Source organism: Myiozetetes cayanensis, unplaced genomic scaffold (genome assembly GCF_022539395.1).
Source record: "Myiozetetes cayanensis isolate MyiCay16 unplaced genomic scaffold, myiCay2020 scf4, whole genome shotgun sequence".
In the NCBI taxonomy this organism is placed as follows: domain Eukaryota; kingdom Metazoa; phylum Chordata; class Aves; order Passeriformes; family Tyrannidae; genus Myiozetetes; species Myiozetetes cayanensis.
Window position 1 is genome coordinate 38,679,464 of NW_026087631.1, and position 13,626 is coordinate 38,693,089.

At 37.2% G+C, this 13,626-nt stretch overlaps 1 protein-coding gene across 1 annotated transcript in view; it reads left to right on the forward strand.

Annotated features, from left to right (window-relative positions):
• Positions 1–13,626, forward strand: part of LOC126647476 (guanine nucleotide-binding protein G(q) subunit alpha) — a 128,875-nt gene that overhangs the window by 82,576 nt on the left and 32,673 nt on the right. The window contains exon 3 of the mRNA XM_050329775.1: positions 2,882–3,036. Coding sequence (XP_050185732.1) covers positions 2,882–3,036 — 155 coding nt within the window. The remainder of the gene's footprint in view (positions 1–2,881; positions 3,037–13,626) is intronic.

Sequence of the window (13,626 nt, forward strand, 5' to 3'; positions counted from 1 at the left end):
AAACTAAGTGAGTACTTGCAGTTTAGATATATGAATTCAGGAAGATTTTTGTCATGTCAATTCTTCTATTAGAGTTTTCTTGTAAGTTACTCTTCTTAGAATTACTACGAACAAAACTAGAATAAATGTCCAAAACCTAACCTTCTTCATAAAGAATGAAATTATAATGACGTTAAAAGTAGAAGTTACCTAAGATCAGTGTAAGCCTGATTCAGTTTATTTCATCTGTCTCTTTGTCCTTTTGGAAGAGAAGGAATAGCTAATAGATGCTTCATTTCTCTTTTCCCCCATGTTTTTCCTACTTTTTCCTTTGTTTGGAAAATTTGGCTTTTTCTGTAGAGCTTGATTGCCAGAAGTGTTTGCTGAAGAAGTTGTTTCAGATGATGGAAGCATTACAGTAGGTATGGGGGTTTGAGAGGAAAGGGTTAAATAGTGGTAAAAGCTCTTGCCTCATGCTCTGGTTTGCCATGGGAGAACAAGTATGTGTTAGCTTTGGGCTCTTTAGATATGTTTATTTCTAAATGGTATCTAGACTGTGCTACTGTAATCACACCATCCCATAGCTTTCCTTTCCTTAAATAAACAACACATATGTTCCATCTCATAGTAGGGCATCTCTTGTTTGATGAAGGGAAACCATATTTTTACATACTTAATTTTCTAACTTATCTACCTTTATAACCTAACAATTATTCACTGTGAGTGAATTAGATACCACAGAGGAAAATAACTTTTTACTCTTTCACCTGCCATCAGAAAAAACTTTCAGTTGCTGTCAAAACCCTTCATTTGTAAAGAGTGGATTGGAAACTTCAGGATAGAATAGTAGGATAACTGAAATGAAGTACATTTATGGGAATCTAAATCATGTATTTAAATTGTACACCCAACCTCCCCTGGCTTCCTTTAGGTCAGATGGTTGGCTGCAGTCATCTGTCAGTCTCCATCCAGGTCAGTAATTTTTATCAGAATTTTCTACAAAAGTAACAACAGGGGTTTTTTTCCACTTGGGCTGTGATTCAGGGAAAAGGTAAATAATGTTCCAGGTTTGTTAGGCAACACTAAGTTAGTTCCTGGGAACAGATAGTGTTTCTGATAAGCTCAATAAGAGCATTCCTGAGACAGAGGTGTGGAGTTGAGGGTTGGGGGGTGGTTAATGCACCAACTCAATGTTATGTCTGCTTCAAATATCTGCAGCCTCTAAAGCAGCATAGCTTGCTGTGCAGCCCTGTAAGGCAAAGTATTTGTATGGACCTCACTTAGAGATTACAAGTTACAAAGCTCAAATCTGTGAATGACTTGTGTTTTTGAAATGGCATAAATAATCATTTCTGCTTTCAAGCTACCTTACCAAGATTCCCCACCCTCACCCTCCACAAGAGACAAATGTATGGTCATGATGGTGTCTTTGTATGAATTCCATTCAGTTCCTGGTCCACTTGGACCTGGTCACATGCCATTGCTCTCAATTTTGCAGTCAGTGTAAACTGTACTATCCAGGCTTAACAAATATCATTGTGCTAGATCCTTTACTTACTGACAGCCAAGCACAACAGCCACAGGCTTTTTCTGGCTGGGGTGGGAAATTTTTTTACAAAACAGAAGATGTTTCCTCTCACGTCAGAAAGTTCTTTAAATGGGCACCTTAAATTCAGCTAGTCAAGAGATCATTGCTGTGATGCAACCTTGCCTGCTGAGTCTCAAGCGTATTGTTTTCTCCTGTGTATTTAAGATCCCAGAAGAGTTTCTTTTGAAACAGACTGCATTTCTACCTGACTTCCCTCATTCTGGTAGGTTGGAGTGCTAATTTGGGATAATTACAGAGGTTGTATCAGAAGGAATATAAAAATATGCATCTTTTTGATGGTTGATACAATGATTGTATCCACTGTTTTAAGTCTCCAAATGGTTGATGCATATAAAGAGGGCAGTACAAGATCGGATCCTTTGGCTGGCCCAGTTAGACTCTAAGAAACATTATACCTTCCAAAAAATTATGAAGGTAATAAGAAAAAGACTGAGACAATTAGGCCTAGAGATAAAAAAAATACACTTTTGTAAGTGTACAAAGGATCGTGGCCAAAAGAGTATTTTCAGAAAGACCAACGTAAAACTCTTATGACTGTTGAAGTTCAGAATGAGTTTTTAACACTGTTTTAACAGCAGTGTTCTGAAGGGAATGAGGAAGGAGACATGATAGCTATTTTGGTGTCTTATCAGGCTCAGATTTCATGGTTTTAGAATCAAATACCGTTCCCAAAAATTCCAGTTTTCTTATTCTGGAATAATTTTTTTAATGCTTGCAGAAATGTCTGAAAAAGATCCTAAATGAAGGAGATATGGTTTGCTAAAAAGAATTGACTGTTTGTAAGATTTCTGGCAGATGATGTGGAAATTGTTACAAATATTCTTACATTCCCAGAAGGCTGTGGAAAAGTTGACTGCTGCTGTCAAAAGTGTCTTGGACTGAAAAGTCACCTGTGTCATCTGAATTTTGCTTGTGGAATGTTAGAGCTGAACTAGCGGTAGTTAGAGCTTAATGACCGCTTTGAATTTGGTGGTACTTACGGAAGCCTTTTGTCTGTCATTTTGACTTTTTTTTGTTGTTTCAATGTTTTGGTAACAATTACCGGTGTCCCAAAAGATAGAAGTCTAAGAAGATACAATTTGCTTAGGTGCAACTTCAACTCCCTGTGATGGTTATCTCCATTTTTAATCTTCACAGCCATTTTAATGGTAGTTAATTTTTGAAATTGCACGTATGTGTTGATGATATGACCAGTATGAAGAACTATTCCTATTAATCTTGTTTACTGTATATGAGCTTTCTGCAAACATAGAAAATGAAGTAAATTTTACTGTCTTGTTTGTTTTGAATTAGGTTCATGCACTGTTAGTTCGAGAAGTCGATGTGGAGAAGGTGTCAACTTTTGAGAACCCGTATGTAGATGCAATAAGAAGTTTATGGAATGACCCTGGAATTCAGGAGTGTTATGATAGACGACGGGAATATCAGTTATCAGATTCAACTAAATAGTAAGTACATGGTGGCTTCAAACAACTAATTTTAATTTTCTGTTTCTAACAAAGTAATTTTTACTTTTTAGCTTCTTATACTGTATACCTGTGTACATATTTGTATGCATATGCAGCACAAACATACCTGAATATACACTTACTATATTTGAATTAAGGAGTGGAGTACATCTTGTTTAGGATTATATCTGCACTTGTTTCACAGAATGACAGTCTGTGATAATTCAAAGTCCTAAACTAAGATTCTAACTAGGGATAGTTAATTTTTAGTTAATAGTTAGTTTAGTTAATATAATATATTTAGTTTATATAATATAATATTAGTTTAGTTAAATTAATAGTTTAATAGTTACTCTTTAGTAATATAGCATATGGCTTTGATAAAATTTCTCATCTGCTGTCAAAGAAATAGATAATAGATGATGACCTTTTGATGTTGATCAATGTTACAAAACACAGCATATTTTGGTATTAAAGCTGTGGCAAAAACACCATGGACTCTGCATGAGTTTTTGTATTAGCTATGAAAAAATTGTTCTGATGATACAATTCCAGTTTCCATTTGGCATGTGTACAGGAATGGAAGCCCTCTTATTGAGGAAAGTGCAGAGGAATACAAAGGCACCACGAGTCTCCCATTAATCTCATTGAAGCAGGGCTGTAGACATGACAAGACTGGATGACATTTGTCTGCACGATAGTTTGACGATTCTTATCTAGCATAGCACTTTATAAGTGAGTTAGTCAAGATAAACTTACTAGGATCTTGCTGATGCAGTTTAGGCAGCCGAAAACCTATGGATGCATGACATAGGTTTCCTCAAATTCGCTGCAATGTTATCACCACACCATATTTTTCTACTTGCCCTGTGCATAGGGTTTCTGTTGTCCTGTGCAGGTCTCTGTCATGGTTACCTTCCCAAGCCAAGATTTGTGTTTGTGTACATGTATTTCAGTGTAGAGGGGTGCAAAGCACTCTTGTGTGGCATCTCTCTTGTATTGTTTGGATTCTCACTGTCCCTAAAAATACCATAGTGTGTTTTGGTTTTACATGGTAAGAAAACAAATAGAATATTACATAAAGGAAAGAATTTCAGGATGCATAATGGGGCGGGGGGGACTGTTAAGGAAAAGTTGCTGACAATATATTTTCACATTGTTTCTGTACTGAAACAAGCAGCAAGGTTAAGTAGAAGCTGAAGCAGAGCTTGTCTTATATTTTGAATTTCTTGTATTTGTAGGTCCTAACTCTGTTTCCACCACTGGTGATACTGGTTTTAAAGTTGAAATAAATGTATGTATTTTATGTGCTTAGCTTAGAGGTTAAAAATAGAATTACTTATTCTCTAAAGTAGGAAATAATGATCTGATGCTAACTCAGATCAGATTGTGCTGAATACCATAGTTTTGACCTACTTATTAAATTGTTACTGGAGTGGATCTTTTGAGTAGCATTAAAAATAGTAGGGAATAATTATTAAGTAGCTGTAAAAGCAAATTACTAGTACATTGTCTTGCAAAAGATGTGTGTACTAGTTGATTGGTCATTTCTCAAGCTCAGTATGTTTAGCAATTCACCATGAGTTTTTGCAGGTTTGGTGAATTTATTATAGTTCATACTATGGATTTCTGCAAAATCTTTTAGTATTGTAAATCAGTGTGTATGAGTCTTTAGAAAAACCTTTTGTGTATTTATGCTTGCAAGTAGAGTTTTTTCAGGAATGTAAGTCCATTAAAAACAATTCGCAGAAACAAAAGAAACACTGTTTCAAAAATACAGTGTATATGTTTACCAGTAGAACAGCCAAACAAATTTGCTAGCATTAAATCCCTGTTACAAAGCAATGAAAAAAATTGCTTAGAAGTTACTAGTGGGATTCACAAAAGCAGTAAGACAGAAATAAGCACTCAGTGCCCGTTTCTTCTTACTTGATGTATAAACCAAAACAGTTTGTTGTCCATCAGATCTCTTGTAAGCATATGTGTCTGTATGTCTAGTAAGCATATGTGTCAGTTTCAGACGTGTTCTTCCTTCATCCCATGCACAAGCGTCTCATCTTCTCAGTAGTTTTCCCCTGTGTTTTTATAGTACTAGTAGTAGTAGTATTTTTGGTCTGCTGCCTATATTGCTTTTTTCTCCCATCAGTGTTTGACAAAGGTCAAGTGCTGGGTCCTGCTCTTGAGTCACAACAACCCCAGGCAGCACTACAGGGTGGGGGCAAAGTGGCTGGAAAGCTGCCTGGTGGAAAAGGATCTGGGCATGCTGGTAGACAACAGCTGAACATGAGCCAGCAGTGTGCCCAGGTGGCCAAGAAGGCCGATGGCATTGTATCAGCAGTTGTGTGTCAGCAGGACTAGGGAAGGGATTATCTGTCTGTACTTGGCACTGATGAGGCCACATCTCAAATCGTATGCTCAGTTTTGGGTCCTCGAATATAGGACAGACGGTGAGGTGCTGGAGCGTGCCCAGAAAAGGACAGTGAAACTGGTGAAGAAATTAGAGAGTAAGTCCTATGAGAAGTGGCTGAGGGAGCTGAGTTGTATACCCTGGAGTAAAGGAGGCTTGGGGGAGACCTTATTGTTCTCTGTAGCTACCTGAAAGGAAGTTGCAGCAAGATGGGAGTCAGCCTGTTCTCACAGACAACTAGCAATAGAACGAGAGGGCATAGTCTCAAGCTGCACCATGGGATGCTCAGTTTGGACATCAAGAATAATTTCTTCATAAAAAAGGTTGTTAAGTGTTGAAACAGACTGCCCAGGGAGGTGATGGAGTCACTATCCCTGGAGGTGATCAAGAAATGACTGGACGTAGCACTTAATGCTGTTGGTCTAGCTCACAATGATTGATCAAGGGTCAGACTCAGTCATCTTTGAGGTCTTTTCCAACCTAAATGATTCTGTTATTACACGTTGTCTTCCTCTGTGTGTTCTGTTATTTTATTGTTTCCAAGTTCTGTTCCAGGTTTCTAATATGCCCTGTATATCATAATACTTTCACTTTCTGCCATCTGTGGACATGTTTTATCATTGTTAGCTACACCTGTGATCTTTTTATACCTACTAGTAGTACCATGGAAGAATACATCTGATGTGTAGTTTACCACAAGAGGTGGTGATAGTGTCTAAGAAAGAAAATTTCCGGCATCATGGGAGTTGAGTTGAACTTCATAGAGGCTCAAAAAATACATTCCATTCTCTTCCCTGGTCATTGGATGTGGACATTCCTGTTGTTTTAAAATCAACTTTTAGACTTCTTTTTGGTAAAGTCAGGAGGACTTCAGTTATATAGAGGTTATTTGCTTCTCAGGTACATTACAGGATGACTTAACCACTTAACTGCTGCTAAACCACTTCCCTTAAAGATGTTGTTGGCAGTGTGAGACTGATGTAAAATAATAACACATTGTGGATTGCCTTAAGTAGTAGCTGTGTGAGATGAGAACATTCAGTATGTTCTGTACAGGGTGTCAAGACCTTAACCCAAATGTGAAGAGATTACTAATCAACAGTCTTGATTGTATCATGGCTGTCCAAAGCCTAAAGAAAGGAGAGGCAACAGTCTTCGGTGTTGACATTAAAAGAGACAGAATTTGGGTTGTAATTGGAATTTGTAAAGATTTGTCACCATTTTTCCCCAAGATGACACTAAGGGCTTACCCTTCATGAACAAAATGTAGGAAATATTTAGAACTGGAAAGTGTCCAAGAGCCTTGTTTGGCTCAGATTTTAACTTTATTTTTCTCTGGCCCCATGAAATGGAAGTATTTGGCTATTGTGAACCTTCAGTCAAGGACTTTCTAGTTGCTACACAAGCACCAAGAATATCTGTTTAGCTTCCCTTCCATGACTATGTTTTCTGGCACTTCAGATAATTAAATATAATTTTCCTGCAGGTTCCTACCCCACTATGTTAGATGTTTCAGTGAGTATCTCATGGGCCACTCTGTAATGTACTGCTTTATTAGCTATATGTTCCAGGGCATTCTTGTGGGCTTTTGCTTTTGCATTTGCTGTTGCCTTTAACAACTCAGTTCCTGCAGTTATGCAGCTGTGTGTATACCTTTGAGTTGAGTTAGTTGGACAGTTAGTAGAGAAATGCAGATTCCAGTATTTCACCATGTAATAAGAGCTCAAGGGTGTGATTCTGAGGACATCTTCAGCATATCACTGACTGTTAACAGGGAAAAAAAGATGAAACCTAATTATGTCTGCTCCGTAAAGCAGTTTCACCTTATATGAAATCATTGCAGTTGTAGGGCTTTGGTCGTTTAGTAATTTTTCTATGGCAGTATTCCATTTGAGTTTTAAATATTTTCATAAGTTCAGCTGAACAATTAATTCCTTTATATCTGTCAGCTAAAAGTAACATTCTGCTTCTGTGTTCCACTTCTGAAACAGATGTATTTCACTGGAATTAATGTGTGTTGCTCTTAGGGTACACAAGAGGAAAGATCAGTGTATGAATCTATTTACTAAGGCAATTTACTCCCTTTGCTGGTATTGCCTTTAGCAGTCATTCTTTCTTTTATTTCCTAAAGATGTAGGGAATTCTTAAGAGTATATTGGGTCTGTATGAGCCTTTCAGAAGGACTATACTGTCCTGAATTGGGACCTGCTATGCAGCTGACACTGATACAGTGAATTTTGAACAACTGTCTACGGGCTGTCTGTGTAGCAGTCACTAGTTTGTGGTGAGAAAATTGTATACTCACAATTTTTAAGATGCATAAGCACATCATTTTAATGTATTAACCAACATTTTAATACTGTTCAGTAATTCTTTCTTACCTTCATCTGTAAAATCATACCTGAAGGTCCTAAAGCTATACTTGGGGGCAATTTCTGTTGCAGAATGGTAGATTCTGCTTTTATGTATTTACAATTTACAGCCTTACTTATGTAAAGTTTACAGTAAGAAACAGCCAGTAAAAGTGATAGTCTGAAATTCAAAGATCAAGTACTAGCATCAGAACTATGCTAATCCTATCTTATGCCTTACATATAGTCCCCAAACATAAAAGGAAAGTCTGAAGAAAGATGGGACATGAAATCTACTGCATACCAAAGCACTGCTTCCTATAGGAAAACTGCAGATTATGCAGCAGAACTCAGAAAATTCAGCAAGGGAAGTGGGGTTATGTAAAGCTGTATATAGGGTATGTATTTCTTTCAGGATCCTTTTCTCATACAGTACCGAACAAGTTTTTAATGACTGTATAACTTTTACACCACATTTCCTGAAAAGAAAAGTTTACACAAGCAGTTTTTTAATTGATGACTTACCTTTTTAGCCTTCGCTGAGACTGGCTTTTAGCCATGCAGGAAATTGAGGAAGCCAGCTAGGTAGGATTTGGGTGAAATAAGGATAATAAGAACACCATGCAGAATTCTTCTTACCTCACTGCAAAGATCTTAGATTTACTGTGTTTACTTTAGATTAAGAGTAGATGGGTCTGGAAACTGGTAATGTGCCTCCATTTTTCACCAGTGCTGTTGAGGCTCAGAAGCACAAACCTCTACAAAAATTCTGAGAACACAGCCAGTACTTGTTTACATTTAGGTTTGTACACTGAAAACTGATTCCTTTTCTTGTGCTCCTGCCTGTTAGCAAAGAGGACACTTTTGTCAGTTATTCCAGCAGCATTATGAAGCAGGAAAATTCCTGCTACAGCAGCTTTAGCATTTTGTATATGTGCAGTTGAAAGACAAGCAAGTTGTATGCATTCTCAACGATGCAGAAAAAGAAATGCTTTTCAAAGTTTGCTTTTCTGCACATGGTCAAAGTTAGTGCTATTTGTTTTAGGGGTAGTCTCATCAACCAGTTCAGAGTTTTGCAGAACAAAAAAACAACTTTCCACCCACAACCCCACAAAGCCACACCAAACCTCAGCAATAGTATGGAGTGTAGCCCCACCTGATTCCAGAATAGCCAGACTCCAAAGGACAGAGATATATCAAATCTTGTTGAATATCTTGCCTAATTATCCTTAATAATAGGCTTTGGTTAGGTTTTTATTTTCACTTACACTGCCACTGTATGTATCTGAAACTGCATATTTTGGAGAGGGTACTACTTCTTTTTTCTTCTCTTTTTTTTTTGTGGTGAACCTCAGAGCTTTAGGGCTGAAAATATGTAAATGTTTATGGTTACTATCATACCAGTATCTGTCTTACTTGTGGTTGAATGCATTAAAAGAATGTGCATATGAAATGTTGCTGGTAAGGCTTGCTTTTATAGCTGTGGTTACAGTGAAATCACCCATCAAACTTTATGTCAAACAACAGAATTTGTAGAGTTTCTTGAGGTTTGACCCTTCCTTTTTCTCATATTCTCATTCTTTCCATATAGTCTAAGAAACAGTCACATTATTTGCTGGCTGGGTGATAGCTAATTGTTTTTACTAGTTTTATACTGACCTTTTTATCAGTGACAGTAATTACCTGTATCTCAACATATTTGGTTTTATTTAGAGATTTCTAATGGAGTGTTTCTGGTGTGGTGCCAGGCAGATCTCTCCTCCTCAGCAGTGTGTTTCAGAGGCACTCTGCTCCCCAGGGACTTACCTGTGCTTACAGGGTCTTTCAGGTGGACTTCTAAGCACGGGGTTTGTTAGTGTGCTAGTCAGTACTAACTCAGCATCTTTCTGTGTCAGTTTTGCCTCCTCAGTGTAGTAAGACTTATTAGGTAGCAATGATAAGTAGACTCATTTTTAACTTCAGAAAGGGAAACAAATGTTACAGATGGATGAAGGCTGTAGCTTTTCTACTTTTGTCTGCCCATGCCTTACTGCCTGCACCTGATTATTTAGGCTATACACTGAACATAGTTTAAAGTTCATCTTATGGAATTATTCCTGAGAAAATGCAACTTTATCACCTGATTACTTGCAAAATCTGAGATCAAAGAGGCTGATAAGTAGTAGCTCATGGCTGGAAGAGAGTGTTTCAGAGTGCCTCTGCCATGTTGAAGGCACTCCAAGACCTCAATCTCTGAAAGTAAATCCAAGTAAGTTTTGATGAACTGTCTTCATTAAGTGATGTAGCCCTAAGAAATTAATTAAGTCTGAATATTGAACTACCTGTTCATGATGATTGGGGTCATATTCAACTTCTTAAAGAGCTTTATTGGTTAAAACAACTCTGGTCTGTTTTATTAAGGTTGGGAGTCTCACTTCCTTCCTTGATTTCTGTATGGGAAAGGCACGTACAGAGCTAGTCAGTCTACTCCCTGATCCTGCTCCTGCTGTTTATTTTGAAATGTGGAGAAACAGTACCTTTGAAACCTGCTCTCTTTCAAGGGCATCATTAGCACCTCCATAGCCCGACAGCTTCCCTGAAACGGGCTGCAGGCTTGGATCTTGTGTTAGGTGATGCAGAGTGCATTAAAAATAATTAAAAATTAATTCTTTCTTAGTGCTGACTGGGAAACAAAAGTCTTCCTCCGTTTTTGGTCAGTGTGCAGATCACAAGCATGCTGCTAGACACTGGCGGTTTCTCCTGACGTCAAAGGAGGGTCACAGCCAGCAGCTCATTACATACTCATCACCTTGGTAATGCACCTTCTGCCTGTCACTATAGCAACCCCCTGGAAAATTACCTCAGCAGTCACTAAAATTCATTTTCACAAAAACTAATTTCAGGTATAATTAACTTCTGAAACTCGGTCTGTATTATAAATTTACTCAGAACCACGTATTTTCCTATTTTCTTTCCTTTGTCTAATGCCTAACCGAGTAGGTACTGTTTGGGTGAGAGGGGATATAGCTACAGTGTGATTCATCAAAGTAAGATTTCTTAGCAGGTGGTAAAAATCAGCTCAGAGTACCATGTAGCTGAGACCTAAATGTCTTACAGAGTTTCTGCTGTTAGTTCAGCTGAATTCCCCATGGTAACACTGGTGGTTACCCACTGTTGGACTAGCCCTCAGGATGGCTGACAGCATATTTGCAAGACCTATATTGTTCTTATGGCTTTAAATTTTGAAGCTAATAAACTGAGGTAATCTGGTTTTGGGCAATTGCTGGCAACTCTCTCTTTGTGGAAGTTAGTGGATATGTCAAGTCTTGTGGTTTGTTTGCAAGAGCGTGTAGCAATTTCTAGTATACACTGAAGAATTAGTTGCACTGAAGGCTGATTACAGTATTTGTTCATTCATTTTGAGTTAGGCACTTACCCTAAAGTATGCTGCACATATCTATTTGTGGGCTTAAATTTTTTGTTTGTGCTTAGGATTTGTTTGCCCAGGTGAGCAGTGTAGTTGTCAGTACTTCAGGGGCTGCATTAGGTAAGTGCTTTAAAAAGCCACAGTGAACTAGCTTATTAATAAGCAGATATACAAAAGAGCCGGTCCGAATCTTCATTTTCTTTGACTTCTCACCCATCTGCATTCAAAAACCTGACATATTTCACATAGCCTTGGCTTCAAAAGTATTCTTCTCCTGGCTTGTAAGACAGTGGAGGAAGTAACTCCACCCTACTTTCCTGCTGGAGTTTATGGTCTTCCCACATCCCAGGCCATATCCATCAAATAACTTACCTTCATTTGAACAATTTCATTATTCCAAATAATTTTGGCAGAAATGTGTTATCAGGCTGCTGTACAAGTGAAAGAGCTGGCAGCTGGGGATGGGCTGAGGTACAGCTAGGGTGGGGCTGAAGCCAACACAGTTGAAGGAAGGAAGGAGTTGTCATCAGCTAGCAGTTTTGATGTTTTAATTTTAAGTTACTGCTTGATAAAGTAATATAAAAATAAATAAATTTTTAGTTTAATAAGTTGTAGAGTGCTTAAAGGCTATGCATGCAGTGCTGCATTCCCCTGGTGATAAGAGAATTTCCTTAAGCCCCAACTTTCCTGTGAGGGGAAAAGGTTAGATATCCAACTCTCCTGGCATGAGGAAGGTTTAAAAATATAAGTCTTTCTTGTGACAGCGACTTTTAAACCATGATAAGCCAAATAATCAATTTTCAATGTTACAGGAACAGTTAAAATAGTTGTATGTGAAAAATGTGTGTACTGGTAATATCTCTTTAAATATTAATGGTATTCCAGTTGTCTTTTCTTTTTATGTAGTCACCTGTAACCACTTATGTATTCCCTCTCAGCGTTTTGAAATAGTGAGTCAGCCCAAGAAACCAGTTATTCAGAATAATCAGACTGTCATCCCACCCCTTTTAATGCAGTTCAAAAATCCATTTTTGTGCTTTGTGAGGAGAAAGTGTCTTGGATTTTAGCTGTGTACTTCTGTGGGTTTTGAAGTGTAGCATTTTGCACTTAATACAAAAGTTGTGATAATGTGTTGAACCTTAGGTGTGTTGATTTGTTCCCACTGACGTTTTAGGAGGATTGCACCTGGCTGAATAGAGACATTAACTTCTGCAATATATCAAAAATCTTCATAACATAAAACAGTGGGTAAAATGGAAAGACCCTGATATCAGTCCCTATAATAGATTTTTTAGAATTAGTTACTTTATTTTAGAAATTACATAATTTTTAAGAGGGACTTAAAGACAGTGATTTTAGACTGTCATGAAGGGAGCTCTGTGTTGCTGCTGCAGGCAAAACTTTCAGTCTGATTTTTAGAAACATGTTTAATCCCCTTGAAGTTGATAGTGGAACATGAAATTATATATCCTTCTAGGATGTATATTACACACAGGAAGTGTAATTGTGTGCAGAACTGTCAGTAGCAGGAAATACGTACTCCTTTGCTTCAGAACAACAATTCATTAAAATCTGAATTCCAGCACAAGTCATTTTTCAACAGAAGTATCTCCATTAAAATAAAATTTAAAAACAACACAAAAAAAGAACATAAATACCACAAAACAAAACTTAAAATAATTTTTCTACTTAAAAAGAATTTCATTGACTATTTGCTGTATGCTCACAGTATTAAAATAGCAATAATAAAAGATTTAGAAGTAATTTGTGAAGTAATTCAGAAATAATTTGTGTAATTGAGAAGTAATTTAGAATATTTTCATATAAATAAATTGATACAATAATATGTTTATTAACAAATTTTATGTTGTTTATTAAGTTTTAAGTTAGAAGAAAAAGTAGTAGGGGCTAAATATCATTATCAGAAAACAAAACCATGCAGGATGTTTTCCAAATTGCTTTTGTTGGGCTGTAGATTCTGATTCTGAGATTGCCACAAAGATTTTGTTTTTAAAGGATTTAGTGCATGCTTCTGATTTTTTTTCTATGAGATACTTTTACTGGTTTTAACACTACTTCCTTGATTCTGGGTTTGAATGCATAATTCAGGACAGTTCTTAGACAATCCCAACATCCTTTGATTTGTTAAGTGAAGAAATCCAGGAAAAAAACAGGATTCCATAAGGATGCGAAAGGACTCCTCTGTGAACTGTATAGACTGTGTAAGGTGCTTTGAGTGAAATGAATGAAAAGATAGTGTCACCTGAGTTTATTTATTGAGTGAGCAGAACCAGAGCATAACTGAATGGGGACGAGGAAAAGGTAAGTATTTTTAAGGATAAAGTAATGCTTCTGAAACTTAATGATGTCAGTGATTTGTGTTAGGACAAAACAAAACACTTCATTTGCTTGTTTAATAGTTTCTA